The following is a 27,805-nucleotide window of genomic DNA, read 5'->3' on the forward strand; positions in this document are numbered from 1 at the left end:
CGCAAAGGTTTATCGTTTCTAGGAATTCCACCCTGGAAGGTAGTCTCACTTTTTTGCGGTTTCACCCCGTAAAAACGCCGTTTCCGTATAAACGAAAGGCACATCCGAAAAAATATTTTTGCGGATTCACCTGCTAGCGTTTCCGTCTAAACGGGGCCTTAGACCACTCTATTAAATATACCCATATTGGGTTTTGCTCTGCCTACCGTGTCTCCTTGCCTGCACATTGGGTTCCAACCACAACCGTGATAAAAACATCAAGCAGAATACACTATTGTAATTACTGCACTGTTTAGCATTGTTTTCAACTTCTTGTAGTATTCTGGGTTTTGAAATGCATGGAAATGAGTTAGTCGTTTGTGTGCATTGAAATTAGTTCATAACAATCGATGTAAATAACACTACCTAAAAAATAACTCCAACCCAAGACTAAAAAGTAAACAAAGTCGGCCTTAATCGCTGCAGCACTCCAATATGCTGCGCTACACGAACATAACACATAACAAGGTGGCAGCCATGTTGTCAGGGTGGAAAGAAAATTCCAGCCAAAGGTTTGTTCTCAAATCACCTGATTAACCACTCAAAGCCGCTAAGCCTGAGAAAACATTAGGCTAAAATTAACAAACATTAATACAATAGTGTTAATTAGGGTTGGACACAATGTATTTGAAAATAATGACTGTATCCAATTCAATCCATTTCCATTTCTGCTCCACATCTATTAATCCATTGCCACCGTGCCACATGCCTTCAGGGCCAATTACTCACAGCGCTTTTCCGCGAGCACATTTTCACCTGAACAAGGGATTACAAAACAAGGCACTCGTCATGATTTTCACCTAAGAAGTTGTTTGTAAACTTAACCCTTACCTTAACCATAGGCGTAACCTCTGTGGACACCTTACCTTAACCTCTGTGGACACCTTACCTTAACCATAACCTTAACCACAGTGGACACCTTACCTTAACCTTAACCTCTGTGGACACTTTACCTTAACCTCTGTGGACACCTTACCTTAACCATAACCTTAACCACAGTGGACACCTTGCCTTAACCATAACCTTAACCACAGTGGACACCTTGCCTTAACCATAACCTTAACCACCGTGGACACCTTGCCTTAACCATAACCGTAGCCACAGTGGACACCTTACCTTAACCTTAACCTCTGTGGACACTTTACCTTAACCTCTGTGGACACCTTACCTTAACCATAACCTTAACCTCTGTGGACACCTTACCTTAACCTCTGTGGACACCTTACCTTAACCATAACATTAACCTCTGTGGACACCTTGCCTTAACCATGACCTTAACCTCTGTGGACACCTTACCTTAACCATAACATTAACCTCTGTGGACACCTTGCCTTAACCATGACCTTAACCTCTGTGGACACCTTACCTTAACCATAACCTCTGTGGACACTTTACCTTTACCTCTGTGGACACCTTACCTTAACTTTAACCACCATGGACACCTTACCTTAACAATAACCTTAACCTATGTGGACACCTTACCGTAACCATAACCTTAACCTCTGTGGACACCTTACCTTAACCATAACCTCTGTGGACACTTTACCTTTACCTCTGTGGACACCTTACCTTAACCACTGTGGACACCTTACCTTAACAATAACCTTAACCTCTGTGGACACCTTACCTTAACCTTAACCTCTGTGGACACCTTACCTTAACCCTAAACAGTGTGGTAACAAGAAGCAAAATACAAAACTATCAGTTCAGTTTTTGTAGACCAGCAGGCAGCAGCTAACATTTAGCATCACGTTTAGACGTGCCATCAACGGGCCGGCAGAGAGCTATTTTTGGCTGTTCGGAGGCCTGGTCTTAGAGGCATCTGTAAAGCATTAGGACACAGAGGAGGGACAGGGAGACCCAGCAGAGAGAACGAAGGGGTGGGAGGATAAGAGACGGAGGGTCTAGCTCCGCTGGCCAGTGACCCGAATCCCCGAGGCTGAAACCATACTCTACCCCGGAGGGCCAGGCAGTGAGGTCTAGCCTGCATCTCGTCCTATAGGTCTCCTAGCGAGACGGAGAGGAGGGAGGCAGGGCTGGAGGGGGAAGGCAAAGACTGCTGTACAGTAGAAGATTAAGAGGCTGTGTGGAGAACCAGAAGTGGCCTACAATTCATTATGCGCCCGCATAAGATGTAGGCCTAACTGTTAAAATGCCACCTTTATTTAGTGCAGGGTTTTACATGGTTATAGATTATCTTGTTATTATTACATGGCGTTTTCACATTCGCCGAAATGCTTGCTTGTGATTGGTCAATAGCCCCCCGACAGCGGTCATTATTTTTCAATAATGACCGCTGTGGGACAATAATGACCGATGTGCGCAGCTGTTCGCAATCAAGCCCACATCAGTGCAGCAAATCAGACACACCTGCCGCGACTGCACTGACAGCGGAGTGTGTGTATTACAGCGGAGCCAGAACAGAGGCTGCCCGCGATAATAATAATCACTTTATTTGGGCTGACAGAGCCACAGAACAACTGCGATTTGTCAAATGAATTAGGTATATTGTTAGTAAGTTAGCCATGTAATAAGCGGGATAATGTATAGCTTTACTCGGTCATTGTCGCAAAATAATTGACCTTCACTGACGTTTAAAACACCTCGCCGAAGCGGCTCGGTATTTTAAACTACGTGTCGGTCAATTATTTTGCGACAATGACCTCGTAGCTATACATTATCCCTTACATATTATATATTATTTTATTGTAGATTGTTTTTGCTGTAGATTATTGATAGTATGGGAATCACAAAGAATGTATGCATGCTTGCCATGACCAAGAAAGAAAGTATGACCAAGAGAGAGAGAGAGAGAGAGAGAGAGAAAGAAAGAAAGAGTGTTTGTGTGTGTGTGTGTGTGTGTGTGTGTGTGTGCGTGCGTGCGTGCGTGCGTGTGTGTGTGTGTGTGTGTGTGTGTGAGAGACAAGTTGTGAGGAAGACGTGTATATCCTGAACCAACAACATTGACAGACGGGAGAATCAATCACACAAACTAACAAACAAATCACAGTCACACTATTCATCACTGAACTGCCATTGTTATCACACAGTGTTGTTGTGATCCCGGCTCCGTGAAGTAATAACAACACCGGGCAATTCTTGCCAGTTCTACAAGCCGATTATAAGGTCTAAACACACGCACCTACAGGCCCTGAGGCTATCCATGTGCTTTATGGGTCAGGCGGGTCAGTCCTTAGGTCAGCTGAGTAAGAAATGGCTAGTCATTCCTCAAAGGAGGACAAATGCCTCCGTTTAAAGCTGCAGTAGGCAACTTCGGAGACTAGCATGTGAGTTTACCTGCCCAGCAGAAATGGAGCGAGCTCTGCATCACTTTTTAAGCCCATGCACACGCAACAAAGGTTTCCCACAGACCCCCAGAGGCACCAGCAACTAAATATATATATATTTATTTCCCAGACTTTGATCGGCAGTTGGTTTTACACATTGTGTGTACTTTTTATCTATCTTTATCTTTATTACGGATCCCCATTAGTCATCACCGCAGCACCTAGTCTTCCTGGGGTCCACACACAACAAAACAACAAAAAGTACATACATACATAACATTATAGTAGCATACATTTTAAAATATATTCCAATATTCCTATATATAAAAATAATTCCAAATAGCATTACAGTACACAAACCGAGTATCAGGTCACAGACAATACAATAAAATGGATTTAACTCATCTGTACACTGTCATATCTTTACAGTGTACACTACAGTATCTGTGTTTTAATTTTAATTTTAAAAACGTATCTTACTGGTTATCTGAGTAAGATGTACTGGCAGTTTGTTCCAATATGACATGGCTCTATATAACACAGTTTCTTTGCTGCATTGGTTTTCGGTAGTAGCAGTGTGAAAGTTTCCCTACAGGCGTGCCTAGTATTATACTTGTGTTGATCGTCTGTACACTGTCTGTATTCCTCATGAAGATCAGGCTGCAATCCAGTCTGTCTTCCACCTTCAACCATGACAGCTTGGTATGCATCCCCTCCACACTGTTTCTCATTGAGCAGTTCAGGGCCAGACGGGCCGCTCTGTTCTGAGTGAGCTGGATCTTATTGAGCTCTAGACATTAGACCAGACAGCTTTTTGACAAGGAATGCGATAGTGGTCTTAAGTTTTCAGTTGCCACCCCAGGAAACCTGGGCCAAAAACAACAGCTCCCTGCATCAATAACCAATCAGATGTTTTTGGCCCGCCAAGTGGAGTTCCCGTGGGCGTGTCCCAAGACCACCATCCTCGTCAAGAAGTGCTTCTGGGAGTCTTTGCTCAATTTCTCCTGGGCAGGTGAACTGACTCTTGTTCATTTCTCCGAAGTTGAAACTACTGCAGCCTTACGTTTTTCTGTCAAGTCTACAGAACGAACGAGTGAATGATAACATTTATAACGCTTTTCTAGACACTCAAAAGTGCTTTACAATGTAGAACGGAAATTGCCTCCTTCACTACCAGCGTGTAGCACCCTCCTTCACTACCAGTGTGTTAGGGGTGTAACAATGCATCGCAATGCATCGATCCTAAGGTCGAATCGCATCGCATCGAATTAAATCGTGGTCAAATGAAGATATTTCATGATGCATTGAATCGTTGCCTAAAGAATCGTAATCGAATCGAATCGTTGTGGGGTCAAATATTTACACCCCTATTATTGACCTATAGTCCATTCATGCTGAGTGAATCAATTCCCCCAGCCACATTTGTGTATTAAAATTTTGGGGGGGAATTAACTGATCGAAAATGTATCGAATCGCATCAAATCGAATCACATCGAATCGAATCGTGGTCAAATGACGAGATTTCATGATGCATTGAATCGTTGCCTGAAGAATCGTAATCGAATCGAAGTGGGGTCAAATATTTACACCCCTACAGTGTGTAGCAGCCAACCTCCTTCACTACCAGTGTGTAGCAGCTAGGGCTGCATGATTAATCGGAAAACAATCGAGATCTTGATTCATAGACATATGCGATCTCATTCTTAAATGATGACGATTTTTTTTTATGATTTTACTTTAACTCTTTGACTGCCACCGACTTTCCCCATCTCTACCGCCTGATGCCAGCGTTATTGACCATTTTAGCGATGTTTGCAGACCCATCATGTGTTCTGTATTATAGCTATGAAGACAATAGTATGGCTCATTTGACAGGCATTGTTCATAGTCCATTACTGACTAATTAGTTAATTTCTACACACTGTAGTTTGTAGTTTATTACACGCTAAACATCGCCCATTTCCAAAATAATCCAGTCTTTTTCCATAGATTGTGAGATACGACGCGTTATATGCAATAAGCCCAAATCGTTCTGGTTGATCGCCTGTTACCCCAAATACTCCCAAATCAAAGGTATATACCATGTACATATATATGTGCCTTCACAAAATCATCATTACCCCGAAAATGCGATCGTTACAAAAAGCTTGGTTTCAGCTTTCAGGTTCAGTAAAATAGACATAGAATATACCTTACCTTAGCCAGAAGGTACTCCAAAAAGAATAATTCCAATGATCCCATCGGCGATCGCGATTACTCGTTTATATGTAATTACTTGTGTATACGGGAAACTATAGGTTTTGAGGCAAGAAGATCTCCTAGCGATTGCTCTGCAAGAGCTCCTCCCCCTCAGAACGAGTCAGGACAGAAAGGGATCAGGACAGACACTGTCTGAAATAGACTATCAGAGTTCAAAAGGTAGGCGATACTGCCACCTTGTGAGATTCGATCGTCGTTGCAATTCCAACGTAGGCAGATTAATCAGGGAAACCTAGAGGGCTCTGGCTGACTGTATAGAATGGGGATCAAAGGAAAATATCAAAACCTGAGAAATCTCGGGTTTTGGCACTCAACGCATGGCGAGATAACCCGACTTTTCTCGGGTATGGCACAGAAAGAGTTCAAACTAATTGTTTTTATTATTTTTTTTTTTTAACTTTTTACTTAACTTTTTTAAATGACAAAAAAATAAGAACAATGTGAGAGAATCGTGATCTCAATTCTTAGAGAGAAAAATCATGATTCACATTTTAGCAAGAATCGTGCAGCCCTAGTAGCAGCCAACCTCCACTACCAGTGTGTAGCACCAAACCGTAGGCTATACAGGTTCAACGGTTGCCATATACAAGCACCAGCCACACAACACACAAACACAAGCAGGCTTAAAGACTTGGGAGACAAGGATTGATATTAGCCAATCAGGGAGAGGGATGATTAGGTGACCTTGATGTCAGAGAGACTGAAGTGAGTCCGATTTAACATCTCATCCAAATGGATGACACTCGCAACTATACAGCGTCCCTGTCACCCGTAACAGGGGCATTGTTACTGCCATACTACCCTGCCAGGACAGGGTTCTCCCTACTGACAATGATGCCATGTTCCAAACAGCGCTCTGGCCGGGGCTTGAACCTGTAGCCACGCCGACGGACGTGGAGAGTAAGAGCGCTGGCTTTAGAATCCCAGAGGGTTTTAAGACCACAGTGAATGAAACAGTCAAGATGACCAGTGAGTCGTGAGATAAATATGAACCATGGTCTTCCTCAGCTGGGTATGTTTGTCATTGAAGGAATTATGAACCAGTTGGAAGATAAAGGTCTAATGAGAGTGTTTTACAATATTAGCATAATGTCTCCAAGCTAATGAGTTCCAAAGGCCCCCCCGCTGGGCTAGTTTGAAAAACGGGTAAATAAACACTTCCCTGAATTACGTTGGCCTCTTTCTCTCCCTCCCTCCCTCTCTCCCCCAAAGCAAAGCCCAATCTGTGTCTCAGCTCTATACCCACCCCCACTGATCCTGACCCACTAAGGAACCCCCAAATTACCCCCCCCCCCCCCCTTAGCTGTCGGGGCTGAGCTGGGGCTAAATAAGCCCCTTATGGCCATTAACTCACCAAAAAGGGTTCAAGGAATCAATTAACTTCAACACATGGTTGTACGCACATACCCAAATGCACACACAAATATGTGCACAAGCTCACGCACACACACTCATTCACTCACTCACTCACTCGTAATATTCTCACTTGACGACATAAACACTCACCACCACCCACTTATTCCCAATTAGCCCCCAAAGAGCCAATCTGGCTTTGTCCCGTCACCGGGGGACACTGCTGCTACTTAACACCGTCTCCAACAGAGGGACCCCGAAAGTGCTCAAATCACTTGAGCCCATTACTTATCCCAGTAATAATCTGATAATCTAACAACAGGGCTAACGTCTCTCTCGTTGTGCCGCGGGTCAAGGTCGATGCCTATTGTTATTCACGGAGGGCCGTGATGAATGATAACATCAACCATGGCTAACAATACCCCCATGGGAAAATGGCCAATATTAACATCACAGGCTGAAGCGCAGTATGCGCATATTAATGATGAAATCTATCAGCGCTACAGCCTGCGTAGCGGAGATACTGCCGTTCGATGATTAGCAACCATGAGCGAAGAATCACCACCAACATTTCATGCAAATCTAGCTGAAGAGAAATGTGGAACCTGAAGGGGGGTGGGGGTGGGGGGGGCATGTTTTGGTAGAGCAAACAATTATAATCGACTCTCTGACTGGAGAACGGAGAGGACTGTCTAGTAGGACACACTGGAGAGGAGAGAAATGCTGTCCGATGGAAACAGATCTCACACAGGAAGACAGAGGGGCCAAAATGGACAACATAAATAATAGAATGTGGAGAAAAAGATAGAGAGAGAGAGAGAGAGAGAGAGAGAGAGAGAGAGAGAGAGAGAGAGAGAGAGAGAGAGAGAGAGAGAGAGAGAGAGAGAGAGAGAGAGAGAGAGAGAGAGAGAGAGAGAGAGAGAGAGAGAGAGAGAGAAAGAGAGAGAGAGAGAGAGAGAGAGAGAGAGAGGAGAGAGAGGGAGAAAGCTCTGCCATTTAGTTTCTGACCAGACAGTGGTTACATTTCAAGAGTCAGCCCCGTAGGGAGGCTATGGCCTACAGTTAGAGAGAGGAGACCGGGTCAGTGACAGCAGCTGCGGGCCATCAATATGGCAAATCCCATTCAGGGGTGTTTGCATTGCAGAGAGTGCCCCCATGTGGGGAGAGGTCTTGATGGAAGTAAATGGGAGAAAAGTTGGGAGAGAGGGCTTGTCGAAAGGGGTATGATTTCTCACGTTGCCTGAATTTATATGAAACAGATGCATTGTAGCACAAGGTACTGTGTATATGGTAATACTAAGCTATTCAAATAAGGGGGTTCTATTAAGTCTATTAAGTGTGCTTTTGATACTTTGACATTGCCTTGTGCCCCGGTATAGTAAAATGTCTGTAAAAATGAGAAGATCTGAAAACAGCACTGTCCCGAAAGATCAAACACAGAGTAAACTTCCAGTTGTAATAAAACATAAAGGGCAATGACTTCAAAAGGAACCACTGATCGTTGCACATGAATGACATCAGCACTGAGCTGTCCCCCTGTACTGAGCTGCAGTACTCAGCTCCACAGATAGATGTCACTGTCACTCACACAAAGGCCAAGGTGGTGGTGGTGGTGGTGGTGGTGGTGGTGGTGATGGTGGTGATGGGGAGGGTCTGACCAATCAAGAGTTTACTGAAGGTCCTCTGCCCTTTGCAGGATTTGATTGGCAGGATTGATTTTTGTGCAAGACACATGGCCCCCTCTGCAATCAAATCAGGGTTGGAGAATTCAATCTCACCTCGCGGAGGAGACACACACGTGGCCTTTTGAGAGCATAGCATGACTCATTTAATATGATTTAGGGGAGAGGGGGAGGGGGCATCATCCAAGCACATACAGTATGGAAATAAAATGTCACGGTTCAATCCGGCGTTGGAAAAACTGCAGAGTGTAAACCTCCCTTTAACCTAAACGTCGATACATGGTAGCCCGTGGCTTACATATTGATCCGTGTTATTTTATAGCTGCTCTGAAGCCCAGAGATGTGGGGCTGTCAGGCCTCGACAAGCTCAAGAGCAAACTCTATCCCTCCTCCCCCCTCCTCCCCCTCCTCTCCTCTCTTCCTTTTACAGGAAGTGATGAGGTGGACATATTTCACCACCACAGTAGTTAGCTGTCCTGGCCTGCACTATTCATCATATTCATGTTTGGTCCTGTCCCTCCCAATGCTATTACTGTACCGGACCGAGCCCAGGCACACCCCACCCTGGACACCGCCCAGCGACTAACTCTGTGTGCGTGCGTGTTTATGTGCGTGCGTGTTTGTGTGCGTGTGCGCAGATGCATGTTCATGTGAGAGAGTACTGTATGTGTGAGAGAGATCAAAAGTGAGTCACACACAACACTTTTGTTTTACACACATGTAAAACAGAAACAATAGAAGAGATAGAAATAAGACTGAGAGAGAGATAGAGAGAGAGAGAGAGAGAGAGAGAGAGAGAGAGAGAGAGAGAGAGAGAGAGAGAGAGAGAGAGAGAGAGAGAGAGAGAGAGAGAGATGTACCACACCAAAATAACCTGTCAGCAAATCACATTATTTGTACAAAAACAACCAACTAGAGTAGTATACACTCTCAATAGCAAAGCCTACCAATCTAGGCACACCGGTCGTGAAAACAGCGGCCCTGGTGTTCTGTAATTACTCAACTACTCCGCTGGGCATGGATCAGTATAGCCAATTCAGGTGCCAGAACAAACTATGCCATTTTGAAGTGTAATTGTGTCCAAACCGTGTGCTCACTCCCTCTGAGAGGAATCAATAAGTGCACACAGTGGGCAGGCCGCTGATCTCCTCCCACGCGGGAGAACAGAGAACACACACACACACAGCCCCTACCTCAACCTCTCCGCACCCATGTCGCAGACACTCAATCGCTTAACCCCATACATGCCACGACATGGCCCAGTGTTTTGCGCTGCCGCGTTGCGTAGTGCGGTCTCTCCCAGTGAGTGCGGCTATTGATCCTAAATGGTGTAGAGAGCAGAGCGGCTGAGTGACTCCATCTCCCGCCTCTGACACCGACCGGACGGATGGTTGAGAGGAGACAGGAGAGGGAGGGAGATACGTGGAGAAACGCCCCATCGTGGTAGGGAGGAGAGAGAGAGAAGGGAAGTGGTAGGGCGATATGGAAGAAATTCATATCATGATAATCTTCTAGATCCCCCCCAATATTGATATGTATAGTAACATCTGCTTAAGAATGCAAAATCACACGTTAAAGTTTTAGAGTCCAAGGCTTAACAATCTCCCAGAGTAGATGATAGAACCGAGTTGCTATTGCCAGTCTAAACTGACTTTGTAAGGTTGTGTAGTTGTAAATCCATGGTTTATGCATCAACAATGATGTGACTACCTCACATCACACTGTTAACTACAACAAACGCATGTGGCAAGTGAAAAGTGGACATGCACTTTCCAAAGATTTTATTGGATCTGTGGGTCAGATTATTATTTACAATTGTGTAAATAATAAATTTAAAGACGTTGGTCCCTAAGACCTCCTTTTTTGTCAAGCTTCACAGTAGGTCTGGGGAACACCAAACACAAAAGTCTGTTCCAAAAGGGTGGAGACACCGAGCGGTGTCACAGTCGTACTACTGATCTCATTGTGGTTGCGGTTTTTAGGTGTCGCCCGCAGAGTCAGGAGTGACTCACTGGAGTGGCGATAGGGGTGGGTTAATTGGCACAGGTGCGGCTCGTCTCTGTGATTAACCCAGGGACAGTGACAGCAAACGAGTGGAATGTCTCACAGTGGAACCGGGACAAGAGTTGGACACAGAGTCACAGAGGAGCAGCTGAGAGCACTGGACGTTTGAAGAGGCCTGTTGAGTGGTGATAGAATCCTTGTTTTTCAATGTGTATATAATGTAAATATCTGTAGATGACAGCATCTGCTATTAGATCTCAGATGAGGAGGATAGTATTAGTGGTGTGTGCTTTCAAGTTAGGCTGGGAAGCCACAGGCTAATAGAGCCATGGGCTGGGCTCCAAGGTCGTCGGCAGGTTGGTAACATCAACACCTGATAGCACTGGTGGGGGGAGGTTTGGTCAGAGAGCTATAGGGAGAAAAGAGACGTTTAGTGTGTCAAAGACCAGACTGCCGTTGCCATGGTATCGTGTCACTTAGTAACGAGAAAATGGGGCGGGCCCCGTTGCTAGGGGAAGATGTGAATTCCTTCCGGGGTAACTGTGCCATTTACCGGAGGCAGGCGTTTTTCAAACGCCTCAGAATTTCCACAGTCTGTGAAGCTTGCTGAAACGAGGAGGAGCAGATAAAAAAATATGTCCAAATAATCTAAATGGCAGATCCATATAGCAAATGAGAAGCCACATTTTTTTTAACTATATATATGACTATCGGGTCAGGAGATGAGCTTGTCTTTTGTATTTAGCCAGGTATTTAACCTTTATTTAATCACTTATTAACCAGGTATTTAACCTTTATCTAACCAGGTATTTAAACTTTATCTAATCACTTATTTAACCAAGTATTTAACCTCTATTTAACCTTTATTTAACCAGATATTTATGGGGTCATCAAAATCAACTTGAACTACAACCTCTGCCAGTGGGTCTTGGACTTCCTGACAGGAAGACCCCAAGTGGTGAGAGCAGGTAACTGCACCTCCTCATCCATCACTCTCAACACAGGTGCCCCCCAGGGCTGTGTTCTGAGCCCACTCCTCCACTCACTTTACACGCATTACTGTGTGGCAAAGCATACCAGCAACACAATCGTCAAGTTTGCTGACGACACAGCTGTGGTGGGACTGATCTCTGCAAATGATAAGAGGGCCTACCTGGAAGAGGTGGAGAACCTGGTGCTGTGGTACCAGGAGAACTGCCTCTCCCTGAACATCAGCAAAACCAAATAGATGATTGTGGACTTTAGGAGGTATGGGACAAGGAACTACAGCCCCCTCAGCATCTATGGGGCACCAGTTGAGAGAGTGAAAAATGTCAAGTACCTCGGAGTCCACATATCTGAGGACTTTACATGGATCACACACATAGACAGTGTAGTGAAGAAAGCACGGCAGCGCCTCTACTTCCTGAAGGCATCTAAGGAAGTTCAAAGCGAGTCAGAAGATCTTAAAGAACTTCTACTCATGCACAATAGAGAGCAACCTGACTGGTAACATCACCTCCTGGTTTGGGAACAGCACCGCACACGACCGCAGCAGACTGCAGAGAGTGGCTTGATCAGCCGAACGCACAATTGGAGGTGGGCTTCACTCTCTCCGGCACCAACACTACACCATATTTTATCTATTTAAGATTTATCTTTTATCTAAGATTTGCACTACATCCATACCTCATCTTTGCATTTAGCATTTACCTTTTTTTTCTTTTTTTGCATTTCCTACCTCATTGTTTACATTTTGTACTTTAGGTTGTACTTTAGTTTGTATTGTATATTTTGTATCATGTTTATTGAATTTTAGTGACTTTATTCTTTAAACTTTTTTTACTGTATGAAGCACAGCCACAGGGGCTGATGTCATGAATGTTGTGTGTCATAAAATGCCACTACGAGTTGAAAATGGGGCACCCCGATGTAAACAAGACAAACGTCTTCATCTAATCTGCATCAGTTGTGTGTGTTGAGCCGTACTGTATTGTACCTTCTCTGCAAACTGTTAGATAAAGTTTTCTTTCTCTCATTCATTTCACCCCTCCCTCCCAGCTCGGCAGGTGGGCCGTCAGGGTACTGTTTTTTACATTTACATTTTACATTTAGTCATTTAGCTGACGCTTTTATCCAAAGCGACTTACAAGTTCTGTGCGACAAGACAGCAAGAAGGGTATAACTCTATCAGCTGAGTAACAATGTTCATCAAAGTGTTGCGTGTTACAGTGTAGGTTAGTTTATTAGGACAAGTGCATGACAGTAAGGTTAGTCGGGGGTTAGATTTTTTTTTTTTTTTTTTTTTTTATCATTTCAGATAATGGTTGAAGAAGTGAGTCTTTAGTCGACGGCGAAAGATTGGACGGGATTCGGCTGTCCTAACTGGGATGGGTAGTTCATTCCACCATTGTGGGGCAAGGACTGAGAATAGGCGGCTTCTCTTTGATGACCCTCCGGGAGCTTGGATAGGAGTAGATCTGAGGCGGCCAGAAGACGCAGAGCGTAGGGGTCTTGAGGGTGTGTAGTTAGAGACCATTGACCGGAGGTAGGCGGGAGCGGTTCCCTTTGCCGCACGGTATGCTAGGTCGAGGGCCTTGAAGCGGATACGTGCAGCAATGGGGAGCCAGTGCAGGTCCCTAAGAAGTGGGGTGACATGGGCTGACTTCGGTAGGTTTGAGATCAGGCGGGCCGCTGCATTTTGAATGAGTTGAAGAGGCTTGGTGGCAGTGGCCGGGAGGCCAGCTAGCAGTGCGTTGCAGTAGTCGAGGCGGGAGATGACTGTTGATTGGACGAGGAGTTGGGTGGCTTCTTTTGTCAGGAAGGGGCGTATCCTTCTGACGTTGCTCAGGAGGAATCTGCAGGTTCTGGTTGTCGCTGCGATGTGAGCAGAGAAGTTCAACAAAGTTTTTACAGTCAGCCCCTCTAGGCGCTCCTGTGTAGTTCACAGTCCTCCGGGCGCAGGTCAAGCTTTGCTCTTGTTACCTGTCTGCCTGGGTTAAGGGATCAACCTCCTCTTTTGGAGTGTTTGTCTCCCTGGTATGCCAGCTGACCCCACAGGATTATGGGGGAGAGCCTCCTCAGAGAACTTCGGAGCCTCCTCCTCCCTTAGCGGAGCCTCCTCCTCGGAGAGAGAACCTCCTTACAGAGCCTCCTCCTCCGGGAGTTTTTCAGAGCCTCTTCCTCGGGGGGTCCTCGCGGCATGCCAGGCGGTAAAGGGTCTTCACCTGTTGTAGGCCCTGTCCTATACGCTGGCAGTGTAGAGGGTGGTGTCACGAGTAAATGCCTGGAGAGGTCTCGATGCCGCAGTCTTGTTGACCTCACCAGGTCCTTTTTGTCAAGTCCCAAAAAGTAGATAGGGGGAGGAGGTGGACTAGAGAGAGGAGGGAGGAGGTGGAATAGAGAGAGGAAGAGGGAGGAGGGAGGAGGTGGAGTAGATATGGGAGGGAGGAGGGAGGATGTGAAATAGAGAGAGGAGGTGGAATAGAGAGAGGAGGGAGGAGGTAGAATAGAGAGAGGAGGAGGGAGGAGGTGAAATAGAGAGAGGAGGGAGGAGGTGTAGTAGAGAAAGGAAGATGGAGGAGGGAGGAGGTGGAATAGAGAGGAGGGGGGAGGAGGGAGGAGGTGGAATAGAGAGGAGGGGGGAGGGAGGAGGTGGAATAGAGAGAGGAGGGAGGGGGTGGAATAGAGAGAGGAGGGAGGAGGTGGAGTATAGAGATGAGGGAGGTGGTGGAATAGAGAGAGGAGGAAGGTGGTGGAATAGAGAGAGGAGGAGGGAGGAGGTGGAATAGAGAGGAGGAGGGAGGAAGTGGAATAGAGAGAGGAGGAGGGAGGAGCTGGAATAGAGAGGAGGAGGGAGGAAGTGGAATAGAGAGAGGAGGGAGGAAGTGGAATAGAGAGAGGAGGGAGGAGGTGGAATAGAGAGGAGGGAGGAGGTGGAATAGAGAGGAGGAGGGAGGAAGTGGAATAGAGAGAGGAGGGAGGAGGTGGAATAGAGAGGAGGTGTGAGGGCTGTGTGTGTGTGTGTGTGTGTGTGTGGGTCATGAGCAGATAACAGGGACTCTTAAAGTTATCCATGAAATGGACAACCACTAGACTGCTTACGCAGATATTTTAGGAGGGGGAAAATTAAACAACCGAAAACAACCTTTACAGGTGGAAATCTCAAAGTGAGTAATTAAGAAAATAAATCAAGTCCCAAAAAACAGGACTACTCTCAATAAAGAGGTATAGTATAAAAGTAAATAAGCCACAAGGACACCTCCTAATAAAGGAGTTTATATTGGAAAAAGTAAAACAATAAACCTCCACTAAGGGAGTTTATGTGTAGAATCACGTGAGTAGCCTAAAATAAGAATGACTACCATAAAGCTCAATTCTGAATCAGAGATCAGACTACACTTCAATATAATGAGCGTGACCAAAAGGACAGCCAACACTAGGAAAATGAAAAAGCAGTTGACAGTGCGATCTCCAAACTTAAATAGACTCCACATGGCCATAGGCACAGCTGGACTGCATCAGGTGCAATCAAGCCCACACACCTGCCAACCCATGAGGCAATTAACCACAGGGAACAGTAATTGACAGCTATCCCTCACAGAGAGGTGAAATAAAGCAAAAATAGACAGCTGTCCCTCACAGAAAGGTGAAATAAGGCAAAAACCATGACAGGAGGAGGGAGGAAGTGGAATAGAGAGAGGAGGGAGGAGGTAGAATAGAGAGGTGGGAGGATGGAGGAGGTGGCCACGTGTGTGATCAGTTACTGTTAAACATCAGCTTGATGTTATTGATGTGCTGACAGGCATGCAGCATATTATAGCACGCACACACACACACACACACGACAGATTAACACATGGTTTGGCAGCATGCCACCCTTCACTGGGTTTCAAATGACGTCTTGCCACCATGAGAGTTAGGAGCACATTCGTGTGGACACACGTGCGTGACCATACACACTTCCATCTCTCTCTCTCTCCTTCTCTCTCCCCTCCCTTTCTTCTCCCTCCGTATCTTTCTCCCTCTCTCTCTGTCTCTCCAGCTCCCTTTCCTCTATCTCTGTCCTCCCCCCCATCTCTCTTGCTCTCTCTCTCTCTCTCTCTCTCTCTCTCTCTCTCTCTCTCTCTCTCTCTCTCTCTCTCTCTCTCTCTCTCTCATAGTAAATCAATGGCCAATCTCATTGTCGAGCATGCTCCCTCCCACGATTCATTTTCATTTAGCAGATGCATTATGGGGAAGGAACAATAGGAACCCTTCCAATTTAGCCTCAGCCGCAGATCTGGAGCTGCTCGGAATTACGATGCTTTGCTGCAGAGAACACCAGCGGGGCTGGCTAGCAAAGTATGCCGGCGACTAGCGCTCTGCTGGGTGCCTGGTTAACAGGTTTGGTGTGTGTGTCAAGTCAAGTCAAGTCAAGAGTTTTATTTGTCACGGCATACAAGTATACAATGAAATGCGGGGGGTCTTGCCCGCAACAATGTGCATAATACAATAGTAATGTATAATAAGAATCCAATAGAACGACATTGTGCAATAAAACAAGTAAACAAAGTAGGGCATATCGGTATATGTACATGAGTTATTTACAGAGCATGGTAGGACATGCTAGGTCCTGTGGTAGTGCAATACACTGTTACCTACGGATGAGGCACTGGGTCTTTATGTACACTGTTATACAATGCTATATTATACAATCTCAAGTTATACTATACTATAACTGTGTGTGTGCGTGTGCGTGTGCGTGTGTGTGTGTGTGTGTGTGTGTGTGTGTGTGTGTGTGTGTGTCCGTTTGGCCAGTGTTGTCTGATGCAGACTGATGATACAGCTGTACAGCTGGAGAGTTGAAGGAGATCTCAGCCCGTGTAATGAGCCAAAGCTTTACATATGGCGCCCGTGTCTTTGTGTGGTTGTCAAAGTCAATGTTCATACATGTATAGGAAGTGCATCTGTGTGTGTGTGTGTGTGGGGGGGGGGGGGGGCAGGGTGTACATGTGTATATACACAGTGTATATACAGGATATATACAGTGTATACAGGGTGTTGTATACATGATATATACAGTGTATACAGGGTGTTGTATACATGATATATACAGTGTATATAGGGTGTTGTATACAGGATATATAGTGTATACAGGGTGTTGTATACATGATGTATATAGGGTGTTGTATACAGGGTGTTGTATACAGGGTGTTGTATACATGATATATACAGTATATACAGGGTGTTGTATATATGATGTATATAGGGTGTTGTATACAGGGTGTTGTATACAGGGTGTTGTATACATGATATATACAGTGTATATAGGGTGTTGTATACAGGATATATAGTGTATACATGATGTATATAGGGTGTTGTATACAGGGTGTTGTATACAGGGTGTTGTATACATGATATATACAGTATATACAGGGTGTTGTATATATGATGTATATAGGGTGTTGTATACAGGGTGTTGTATACAGGGTGTTGTATACATGATATATACAGTATATACAGGGTGTTGTATACATGATGTATATAGGGTGTTGTATACAGGGTGTTGTATACAGGGTGTTGTATACATGATATATACAGTATATACAGGGTGTTGTATACAGGGTGTTGTATACAGGGTATATACAGTGTATATAGGGTGTTGTATACAGGGTGTTGTATACATGGTATATATAGTGTATATAGGGTGTTGTATACAGGGTGTTGTATACAGGGTATATACAGTGTATATAGGGTGTTGTATACAGGGTGTTGTATACATGGTATATATAGTGTATACAGGGTGTAACTGAGGGGTACAATTCCCTGACTGTATTACTAGATATGATACTTACTACCACTACCTTTGTACTTAATATTCGGCCACCCAGTACTCGGCATAAATATATTATGATAAACACTCTCACGTAGATGAAACGGATCCAACACAAATGTACGAAGTCGAAGTATGCGTTTATTACTACACAGCAATGGTGTGTAGAGCAAGCACTTAATCACTTAATTACATTTATGAATTGAAATAGTATGCACTTTTATGGCAAAGAGTATTCGTCGGTATATCAATAGAGAATGTCCAATCTCTGATGGCGCAGGCGGTAAATATACGACCTGGAATAGTTAAGGAATAACAGCAATGATACTTTAATGATTATAAGACTGGATACACTAAGGGGGGTAATCCGGTCGCTTGTAAGACAACAGGAGTAGGAGGGGGGGGGGGGTAGAGTCTGGCTGCCTCGTCCGGCCAAGGGTATCCTGGGTGAACCCACAGTTGTGCAGCTCGGTGCGCCAGCGATCCTTGGACCACAGATGAAAGCAGGTGGACTCTCTGTGAGCCGGCTCTCTCCGGTCCACGGGGGAGAGACGTGAAGCGACCTCGTCTTGCAGAGCGTCTCCTCACCTTGCGTCCTCTCCAGGGGGGGGGGTTCCAACACACGGCAGTGTCGGGGGTCTTTATCCATGGAATAATCACTGTACACAAAGCATAATCCGTGCCTGGGAAGGCGGGCTGTCGTCGGTAGAATAATCCGGTATACAGGTCCACTCGCTCGTCGGCTCTGGGGCTCTTCGGGTGCAGCCTCACATGGGGTGGTCACCCTGGATAAGCAGCCAGTTCTCTGCCCGAAACGATGGGGTACTGACTACGATAGTATTCTCACCGCACGAAGCACTACATATGAATAGACTATTATTAGCTTAATAGACTACGTCCAACTCGACGATATAGTGCCAAATATGACTATTCAAATATTAATATACACGATGTCTCAATACCGATGGTAGGCCGAACTTGGCCTTACTCCCACACGTGGCGTCGCGGGGAGGCTTTACGTCTGTCACTCTATTGGAGGGTAAGAAACTGGACTGAAAAGGGAAGTCCTACTTTAGTAGCGCAGTATATATACGCACTATGAACAAATAGTACCGTTAGTGGTGCGGTAGCCAGATTCCTACGCGGAACTAGGACTTGTTCGTACATGTTGAGCGGTACGTTTGAACTGGGTCTGGGGGGTATGGCAGCCTGGCACCAAGGTCTCGACCAATAGTAGAATGGAGACTATTATGGGATGTTCAGTAGGCTAGAATGGATATTCAATGCATATTGTACAAGGAATATACAAGGGATATCAAGGAATATTAGAGAATATACAAATACAATTAAATATATATATATAAATAAATATATATATTCGGTTTAATCTGGCCCTTCACAACACAGGGTGTTGTATACATGGTATATACAGTGTATACAGGGTGTTGTATACATGGTATATACAGTGTATACAGGGTGTTGTATACAGGATATATATAGTGTATATAGGGTGTTGTATACAGGATATATACAGTGTATACAGGGTGTTGTATACATGGCATATACAGTGTATACAGGGTGTTGTATACAGGGTGTTGTATACATGGTATATACAGTACAGTGTATACAGGGTGTTGTATACATGGTATATACAGTGTATACAGGGTGTTGTATACAGGATATATATAGTGTATATAGGGTGTTGTATACAGGGTGTTGTATACAGGATATATATAGTGTATATAGGGTGTTGTATACATGGCATATACAGTGTATATAGGGTGTTGTATACAGGGTGTTGTATACATGGTATATACAGTGTATATAGGGTGTTGTATACAGGGTGTTGTATACATGGTATATATAGTGTATACAGGGTGTTGTATACAGGATATATACAGTGTATACAGGGTGTTGTATACATGGCATATACAGTGTATACAGGGTGTTGTATACAGGGTGTTGTATACATGGTATATACAGTGTATACAGGGTGTTGTATACAGGGTGTTGTATACATGGTATATACAGTGTATACAGGGTGTTGTATACATGGTATATACAGTGTATACAGGGTGTTGTATACAGGATATATATAGTGTATATAGGGTGTTGTATACAGGGTGTTGTATACAGGATATATATAGTGTATATATGGTGTTGTATACAGGATATATACAGTGTATACAGGGTGTTGTATACAGGATATATACAGTGTATACAGGGTGTTGTATACAGGATATATACAGTGTATACAGGGTGTTGTATACATGGCATATACAGTGTATACAGGGTGTTGTATACATGGTATATACAGTGTATACAGGATATATATAGTGTATATAGGGTGTTGTATACAGGGTGTTGTATACATGGTATATACAGTGTATACAGGATATATATAGTGTATATAGGGTGTTGTATACAGGGTGTTGTATACAGGGTGTTGTATACAGGATATATATAGTGTATATAAGGTGTTGTATACAGGGTGTATACAGTGTATACAGGGTGTTGTATATAGGATATATACGGTGTATACAGGGTATATACAGTGTATACAGGGTGTTGTATACAGGGTATATACAGTGTATACAGGGTGTTGTATATATGATATATACGGTAGGGCTGTACCGAATGCTTCGAAGCTTCGATCATAATGTTGACATTAGAATTCTAAATCAACATTCGAATTTATTTTTTTATCTTATTTTTGTGTGTCTATTCAATCTGTTTAAACCAATGGGGGTTTTCTTCACAGTTGCAGTTAAAGATTAGGCTACACTAATATTATAATATTATACTATAAGACGTCACCATCGCTTTCATACCAACCGTGCCCTTTTTGGATAATTTATGTTGACAAAACTGATGAGTTATATTCATTAAAGAAAGTTGATTTAATAAAAGAAAAAGACTAATTTAATCAGATTAATCACTTTATTAAAATTGAGGATTCAGTTAAAAAAAATAATAATAATTTAATAAATAATAAAGAATTTGTTTGTTTTTTTTGTAAATACTTTTGATAGATATTCGAAGCTTTGTTCGAATACTTCAATCGAAGCTTCGAATGTTAAAAAATTACATTCGGTACAGCCCTAATATACGGTGTATACAGTGTATATACAGTGTATATAGGGTGTTGTATATAGGATATATACGGTGTATACAGTGTATATACGGTGTATACAGGGTGTTGTATACAGGGTGTTGTATACAGGGTGTTGTATACAGGGTGTTGTATACAGGATATATACGGTGTATACAGGGTGTTGTATACATGGTATATACAGTATATACAGGGTGTTGTATATACAGTATAGACAGTGTATACAGGGTGTTGTATACACAGGGTGTTGTATACACAGGGTGTTGTATATACAGTATATACAGTGTTTACAGGGTGTTGTATACAGGATATATACGGTGTATACAGGATATATACGGTGTATACAGGGTACATGTGTATTATTGATGCTCCACATGTGTGGCTCCTCATCTCCTTCCTCTCGTCTCCAGACTACATGATTAATGGGCTTTTCTTTACGCACCAAAATAGGCTGCAGTGTTCATGTCAGGGGGGGGGGGGGGGGGATGTACGGAATTAAAGAGACAAAGAACATATTGGAAGAACCGAAGGGTGAAAGACAAACAGAGGGCAACAAGCAAAAGACAAGATGAGAGAAGTGAGAGATAAAGAAAGAAAGAAAGAAAGAGGGAGAGAGGGGTGTGTGGTGGAGCCGAGTCAGAGAGGGAGAGAAGAAAAGCAAGCTGTTGATCAAAGAGTGAGTGTGCGTTGGCGTCAGTATTTGTAACCTTGAGCTGTCATGTCAATTAAAGCATACTTGAAATCACGAAGCTAAGATACTGTAGATAGAAAGAAAAGAGGGAGGAAGAGCAGGAGCAGGAGGAGGGGGTGGTGGTGGCAGCAGCCAGGCAGAGGTCACTAGATCCTCACTGCTTTTCTATTTGTCTCACACTTTCCTCTCATCCTCTCTTCGTGCCAGACAGATAATAATGCCAGGGACAAGTCTCTAGAGAATGGAAGACACCGGAGAGAAGAGAAGAGAAGAGAAGAGAAGAGAAGAGAAGAGAAGAGAAGAGAAGAGAAGAGAAGAGAAGAGAAGAGAAGAGAAGAGAAGAGAAGAGAAGAGAAGAGAAGAGAAGAGAAGAGAAGAGAAGAAAGGAGAAGAGAAGAGAAGAGAAAGGGGGGCACACTGTAAATTGCCATGCTAATATATCTTTTTTTTTCCCATAAAGATTATGAAATGTGTATGTCCCTTTCAAGTGTGGAGGACTTTACCATGAGTAAGGATGTACTCAGTCAGATGTACTTAGTTAACACAGGGTTATTTATCTCAAACAGAGTATCAAAGTACAAATAGATCAAGAATTATGCTGGATGACTCCAGGAGGGGACAGGCCTAGTATCCCCCCAAAGAGCTCCTGAATCCAGTCAAACGTGGGTCTTTATAGTAGAGAGAAAATGGGTTGTGCCCAGGGTCAAAGGGGTTGTGTCCAGGTCAGATAGGAAAGATTGGATTGGAGGAGTCAAGGAGGAGGGGGGGGTTAGGAGGAGGGGTAGACATGGGGTTGGGGAGGGTTGGAGAGGGTTGAAAGGGGGGGGGGGGATGGTAGACAATGGGAAATGTGTATTTTGAGGGAAGAGCCAGACGGCCTTCCACCACATAAGCTAACATGAAATTACTGGTATACGAAATGTCTCACTCTCTCGTTTCAGAGGATATCTCAATTTCCACTCTAGAATTAGAACTGAGCTCACTATAGCCCCCGAAAGACGGTAATGTAGACGGAACCATCAGCGATCGCATATGTATTAGAATTCATTTTAGCAGGGCTGAAAACACCAAAAGAATTTCCAACGATGCCACTGAGCGCCATTATCTGGCCAACAAGGCCCATAGGGACAATGTTTCAGGACATGTCCTTAGGCCCATAGGGACAATGTTTCAGGACATGTCCTTAGGCCCATAGGGACAATGTTTCAGGACATGTCCTTAGGCTCATAGTAACAATGGTTCAGGGCATGTCCTTATGCACATAGGAACAATGGTTCAGGACAGTAAATTGGGGATTTTAAAATACCTTTTTGGTTCAATAATAACATATCTGCCAAATTCTGACTGATTAAACCAGGGTTCCCACAGACATTTCAAAATGAAATTCAAGGACTTTTAAATACTTTTCCAAGCACTTTTTTATTTTCAAGGATGTCACTCGAAGGATACAATTCACTTTTAAATTTGCATCTTCTTGGCCTGCTTGCCAGCTAGAGCAAGCTAGAGCATCACACGCAAAGAAATGAGGAAAACCAGTTGGAGCGTGCGAGACAGCGACTCGATAGATTTGATTAAAACAGAACAAAAAATAAATAATTCTTGATTCAGAACAATTTTATCATGGATGAACAAAACATTCAATTGTTGATTTGAATTTCAAGGACTTTTTAAGCACCTTGTTACAAAATTTGCTGTTTTCAAGGAATTCCAGGCATTGACTTTTTTTTGTAAAAAATCAAGCACTTCAAGCACTTCAAGGACCTTGTGCGAACCCTGTTAAACAGTTGATGATTTATTGCCAATTTTGTGCTAAGGAACGCACTTACTGAAGTTTGATGGTCTACAACTATCCAACTGGGCCCATCAAATAGGGCAAGAATAGAAAAAGCCTTATGGCTTTAAAAATGGTGTAAGTTCAGTGTGGCCGGACATGATGTGTCATCGCAATGGCAGAGTTTTAGAGCTTGTGTTGTTGCATTTGGTTTTGTGTCAACAGGACCTAAGGTATGAGAGCTGCAGCTATTTGAATTAGATCCCTTGTTATAGACCTGTTCGCCGTTTACAAACATGCCGTGTTCGAGTAGGCGCCAGAGTGAAGCAGGTGCCGCTCAGCATGCGTTCTCTTCCGCTTCCAGTCCGCCAGAGCTGTTCCGCTTTATGACCGGCGCACGCTTTTGGAGAGGAAGGCGATTTAATAAGAAGAATTCGAACAAATACAATCGGGTTCCGGCGCTTGGCTTGTGGTGCTTGGACCCCTAACAAGGCAAGAAAAGAGACAGCCTCGGTCTAAAAAGGGACTCGGTAAGCGGGTGCCAAAGGTATATGGTCTTGGCTACGCATGCAAATGCATTACCAAGTTCAAGTTCAAGTTTCTTTATTAGTTGTCATACAGAAGTACAGAATACTTTTATACAAAATGCTTCTTTCTGTTTCGCTCCAGAGACTGTGCTAGGCAAAGATAGATAATAAAATAAGTATACCAGTGAATACAGGCTCTGGCGTTTGGAGTTTGAGGAGAGTGTTCCCTAATTAAAAAGCACCCGGAGGGGCGACCTCCTGCTGGGAAACAAGTAGTCCTCCACCCTCTCTCATTATCTCTCTCTCTCTCTCTCTCTCTCTCTCTCTCTCTCTCTATCTCTCTCTCTCTCTCCCTCTCTCTCCCCCTCCCTCTCTCTCTCTAAGAAACTGGCCTGGTAGCAGCTTTTTAACTGACTTGGACAGAAATAACTGATATTGGGGTCACGCTAGAAAGCAAACTGAAATAGCTGTGAGGAGCTCGGTGAATGTGATCGTGTACATGGAGATGTTTTGACTTGTTACCTGGAATGACATGACATCAGTCTGCATAGTTTCTACACGAATGTGATTGACACACGTGAGATACACACTTACATACAGCCACTCATCTGACATAGGACAGGTACAACCACAAGCATTTATCTGTGTGTGTGTGTGTGTGTGTATGTGTGTGCGTACATGTATGTGTATGTTTGTGTGTGTGCGTGCGCGTGTGTGTGGGTGTTTGTGTGTGCGTACATGTGAGTGTGTGTACATGTATGTGTATGTGTGCATGTGCATATGTGTGTGTTTGTGTGCGTACATACATGTGTGTGTGCGTACGTGTGTGTGTGTGCGTGCGTGTGTGTGACAATGTGTGTGTATGTGTGTGTACATGTGTGTGTGTTTGTGTGCGTGCGTACGTACATGTGTGTGTGTGTGTGTGCGTGCGTACATGTGTGTGTGTGTGTATATGTGTGTACATGTGTGCGCGTCTCACTCTACGGGGGGGTTGACGTCCTCTGCTTTCGTCTCGAAGAAGCGCAGGACCTCCTCACTCTGGGAGATCTGCGGAGGGAGTCGCACCAGCGCCTGCGGAGACGGAGACAGAGACAGAGACGGAGACGGAGACAGAGAAGGAGACAGAGACAGAGACAGAGGGCCTACAGTGAGACACAGACACTTTCACCAAGTCACTCCGCACCACATTTTTCTGACATTTTCAGCCATGCAGACTCCAAATTAAAGCAGATGATGGTACAACTAGTCCACTGTGGCCTGCCATCTATATTTGATGACCTGGTACGCTCAACACTAAGACCAGTGTACCAGAGCGCAACACCATGCAGCCCCATCTCGCTTCAAAATATGTAAATAAAGTCAGTATCAACCACAAGAAAAAGGTACGTAATCATGTACGTTATGCTATATAGCCATAAGTAATATATTTACATATCGTATAAGTAATGTATTTACCTTTTAGTATCGATTCGGCGGAACTCAAGAAGTCAAACTGCACGATCGATAACAATGATTGGGGTGGGGGGCGAGTGCACTCACCACTAGAATAAGCCACCTACTGTAACATAAACTAACCCTAACCATGACCATAACCATAACCTTACCCCTAACCTTAAGTACACTGTTACCTTAAACCAGGGGTCAGCAACCTTTACTATCAAAAGAGCCACTTTTCCCCCGCCCCACAAAATAAAATGCTCAGGGAGCCGCACAACCTATTTACCCTTAAAATGAAGATAACACAGTGTATAATGTTTTATATATCCCCAAGCATACCCCACATTTAGCATAAAACGCCTCACAATTGCATACCCAAAGTAATTTGCGATTTATTATACTTTATACTTATAGCACACAGTTTGATTCATTAATGGGATTATAAAGCAACAAAAAGAAATGTTTTGACTTTTTATTGCTGTTTTTAACTGTTATAACAAAGGAAAACCTCAAACTCTTATGAAGAGGAGAAAAAATACTGGCTGTGTAGACCTATTTTTAAATAAAACACAGAAGAGGAGACAAAACACTGGTGTCTGTAGACCGACTTTGAAATAAAACCCTGAACTATTCAGGTATATTTGAGTCCTTCCCTTATTTGTGGAACATTTATAAAATAAAAAGTAGTCCACTTTGAAAAAACACTGGCATCTGTAGACCTACTTTGAAATAAAACCCTGAACTATGCAGCTCTATTAGAGTCCTTCCCTTATTTGTGGAAAATCTATAAAATAAATGTTTCGTTGTTTGCAAATTTCGCACCACATATCAGGCATACAGGTAAGCCTTTTGTTGACTAAATATCTTAGTTGATGAAATATTTTTTCATTTCAGTGTCACAGTATGACATCGATCTCCAAAATAAGATAATTTCTTTTTAATATTTTTTTTATTTAAAAAAAAAAAAAATTATGCCAGGGAGCCGCAGCTGATTGGCTAAAGAGCCACATGCGGCCTCGGAGCCGCAGGTTGCCGACCTGTGCCTTAAACTAACCACAAACTTAACCCTAACCTTAACCACACTGTTACCTTAAACCAGTGTTTCTCAAAGTGGGGGGCGCGCCCCCCAGGGGGGGGCGCAGAGGCATGACAGGGGGGGCCTTGAGATTTATAAAAAATAAAAAATAAAATTTGGATTACAGAAAATTATCACTAAAGTGCTATCTGTTGCAGCTGCACTGTTCTCCATGAAAATACCATTTCTCAAAATCTGAAAATCATTATTTAATAAAACACAGAAAAGGATCACCAAGTTACTCTGGATAAAAAAAATATTTTGGTCCGCCAAAGGGGGGCCTGACAGAAAAAGTTTGAGAAGCACTGCCTTAAACTAACCCTAACCTTAACCCAAACCTTAACCACACTGTTACATTAAACTAACCCTAACCTTAACCCAAACCTTAACCACACTGTTACATTAAACTAACCCTAACCTTAACCCAAACCATAACCACACTGTTACCTTAAACTAACCCTAACCACAGTTACCTTAAACTAACCCTAACCTTAAACCTAACCCTAACTTTAACCACACTGTTACCTTAAACTAACCATAACTATAAACCTAACTTTCTTTTTTGTTTTTAAACAATATTTGTATTGGATTTTACAATTCACAAGTCAAATACACTTTTTTTTCATTTAATTCCCCATTCCTATCCCCTAACCCCACCCCATACCCCCCAAGGAGAGCGACAACAAACATAGGCTACATATAATACACATAAATAAATAAAATTAATAATTAAACATAAATACAGATGTGACCGAAAAAACTACGCAAAAAGAAATTAAGTAAAATTAAAAGAAATAAGAAATAAATTATATATATAAAAAAAAAAAAGTAATAATAATATATAATATAAGTAATACTCTCCATTTTGGTAGTGTGTTTTCCAGATGGTTATAAAAAAAAATTAAGTAAATTTAACACCCTCAGCGGTAGTAAGACCACCACAATGCCATCTCCCCAGCCATACGTGGTCTAGCAGTGTCAGAACGGTAGGTGGGGGAAGGAGGGGGGTCATGGGGTCCGAGGTTTGGAAGGAGAAGGGACTTAGGTCATATGGGTTTTGAAATGAAGTAGGAAGGGCTGCCATGTTTTGTGGAAAGTATCTGTGTGGCCTTGTGTTGTGAATCTGATTTTCTCTATTATGTATGAGAGACATAACATCCCTCGTCCAGTGAAAATGTGAAGGGGGAGTGGCTGCCTTCCAGTTGAATAGGATGAGGCGTCTGGCAATAAATGAGGCAAAGGCCATAGCATTGGATTGCCCAATAGATATAGCGGCGTTCTCCGGTGTCAGGCCAAATAATGCAATGAGAGGGCATGGGTCAACATTCACAGCAAAGATATCTGAGTAAGATTTTAAAATGTCCAGAAAGGGGCCAGTGCTGGACAATGCATATAACATATGGATAAGCGAGCCAGGGGCTTGGTGGCACCGGTCGCATGTGGGATCCATGCCAGGATTTATCTTCGCAAGTCTAGTCTTTGACCAATATAGACGGTGGAGGAGCTTGAACTGTATCAATGAATGGCGGGCACATATTGAGGATGAGTGTATTCGGGCAAGAGCCTTTTCCCATTCTTTGTCTGTAAATGAATGATTTAGATCAGACTCCCAGTTCTGTCTTATAGCCAATACCGAATAAGGTAGGGATAAGGATATGATATTATAATTATAGTTTAGATATTGAGCCTTTGGTTGCAACCTTCACCTCCAAGATATGGCCAATCACAGTTTTTGGAGGCATATGGGGGAACTGAGCAAATTTATTCTTACGAAA

At 43.5% G+C, this 27,805-nt stretch overlaps 1 protein-coding gene across 1 annotated transcript in view; it reads right to left on the reverse strand.

Moving 5' to 3' along the window:
- LOC311231720 (SH3 and PX domain-containing protein 2A-like) overlaps positions 1-27,805 on the reverse strand; it is a gene marked incomplete at its 5' end in the record, with an annotated part of 240,220 nt that overhangs the window by 107,998 nt on the left and 104,417 nt on the right. The window contains 1 exon segment of the mRNA XM_084318345.1: positions 24,498-24,589. Within this exon segment, the coding sequence (XP_084174471.1) occupies positions 24,498-24,589 (92 nt within the window).

The sequence above is a fragment of the Notolepis coatsorum genome (genome assembly GCF_963971535.1).
Source record: "Notolepis coatsorum genome assembly, chromosome: 7".
NCBI lineage: Eukaryota > Metazoa > Chordata > Actinopteri > Aulopiformes > Paralepididae > Notolepis > Notolepis coatsorum.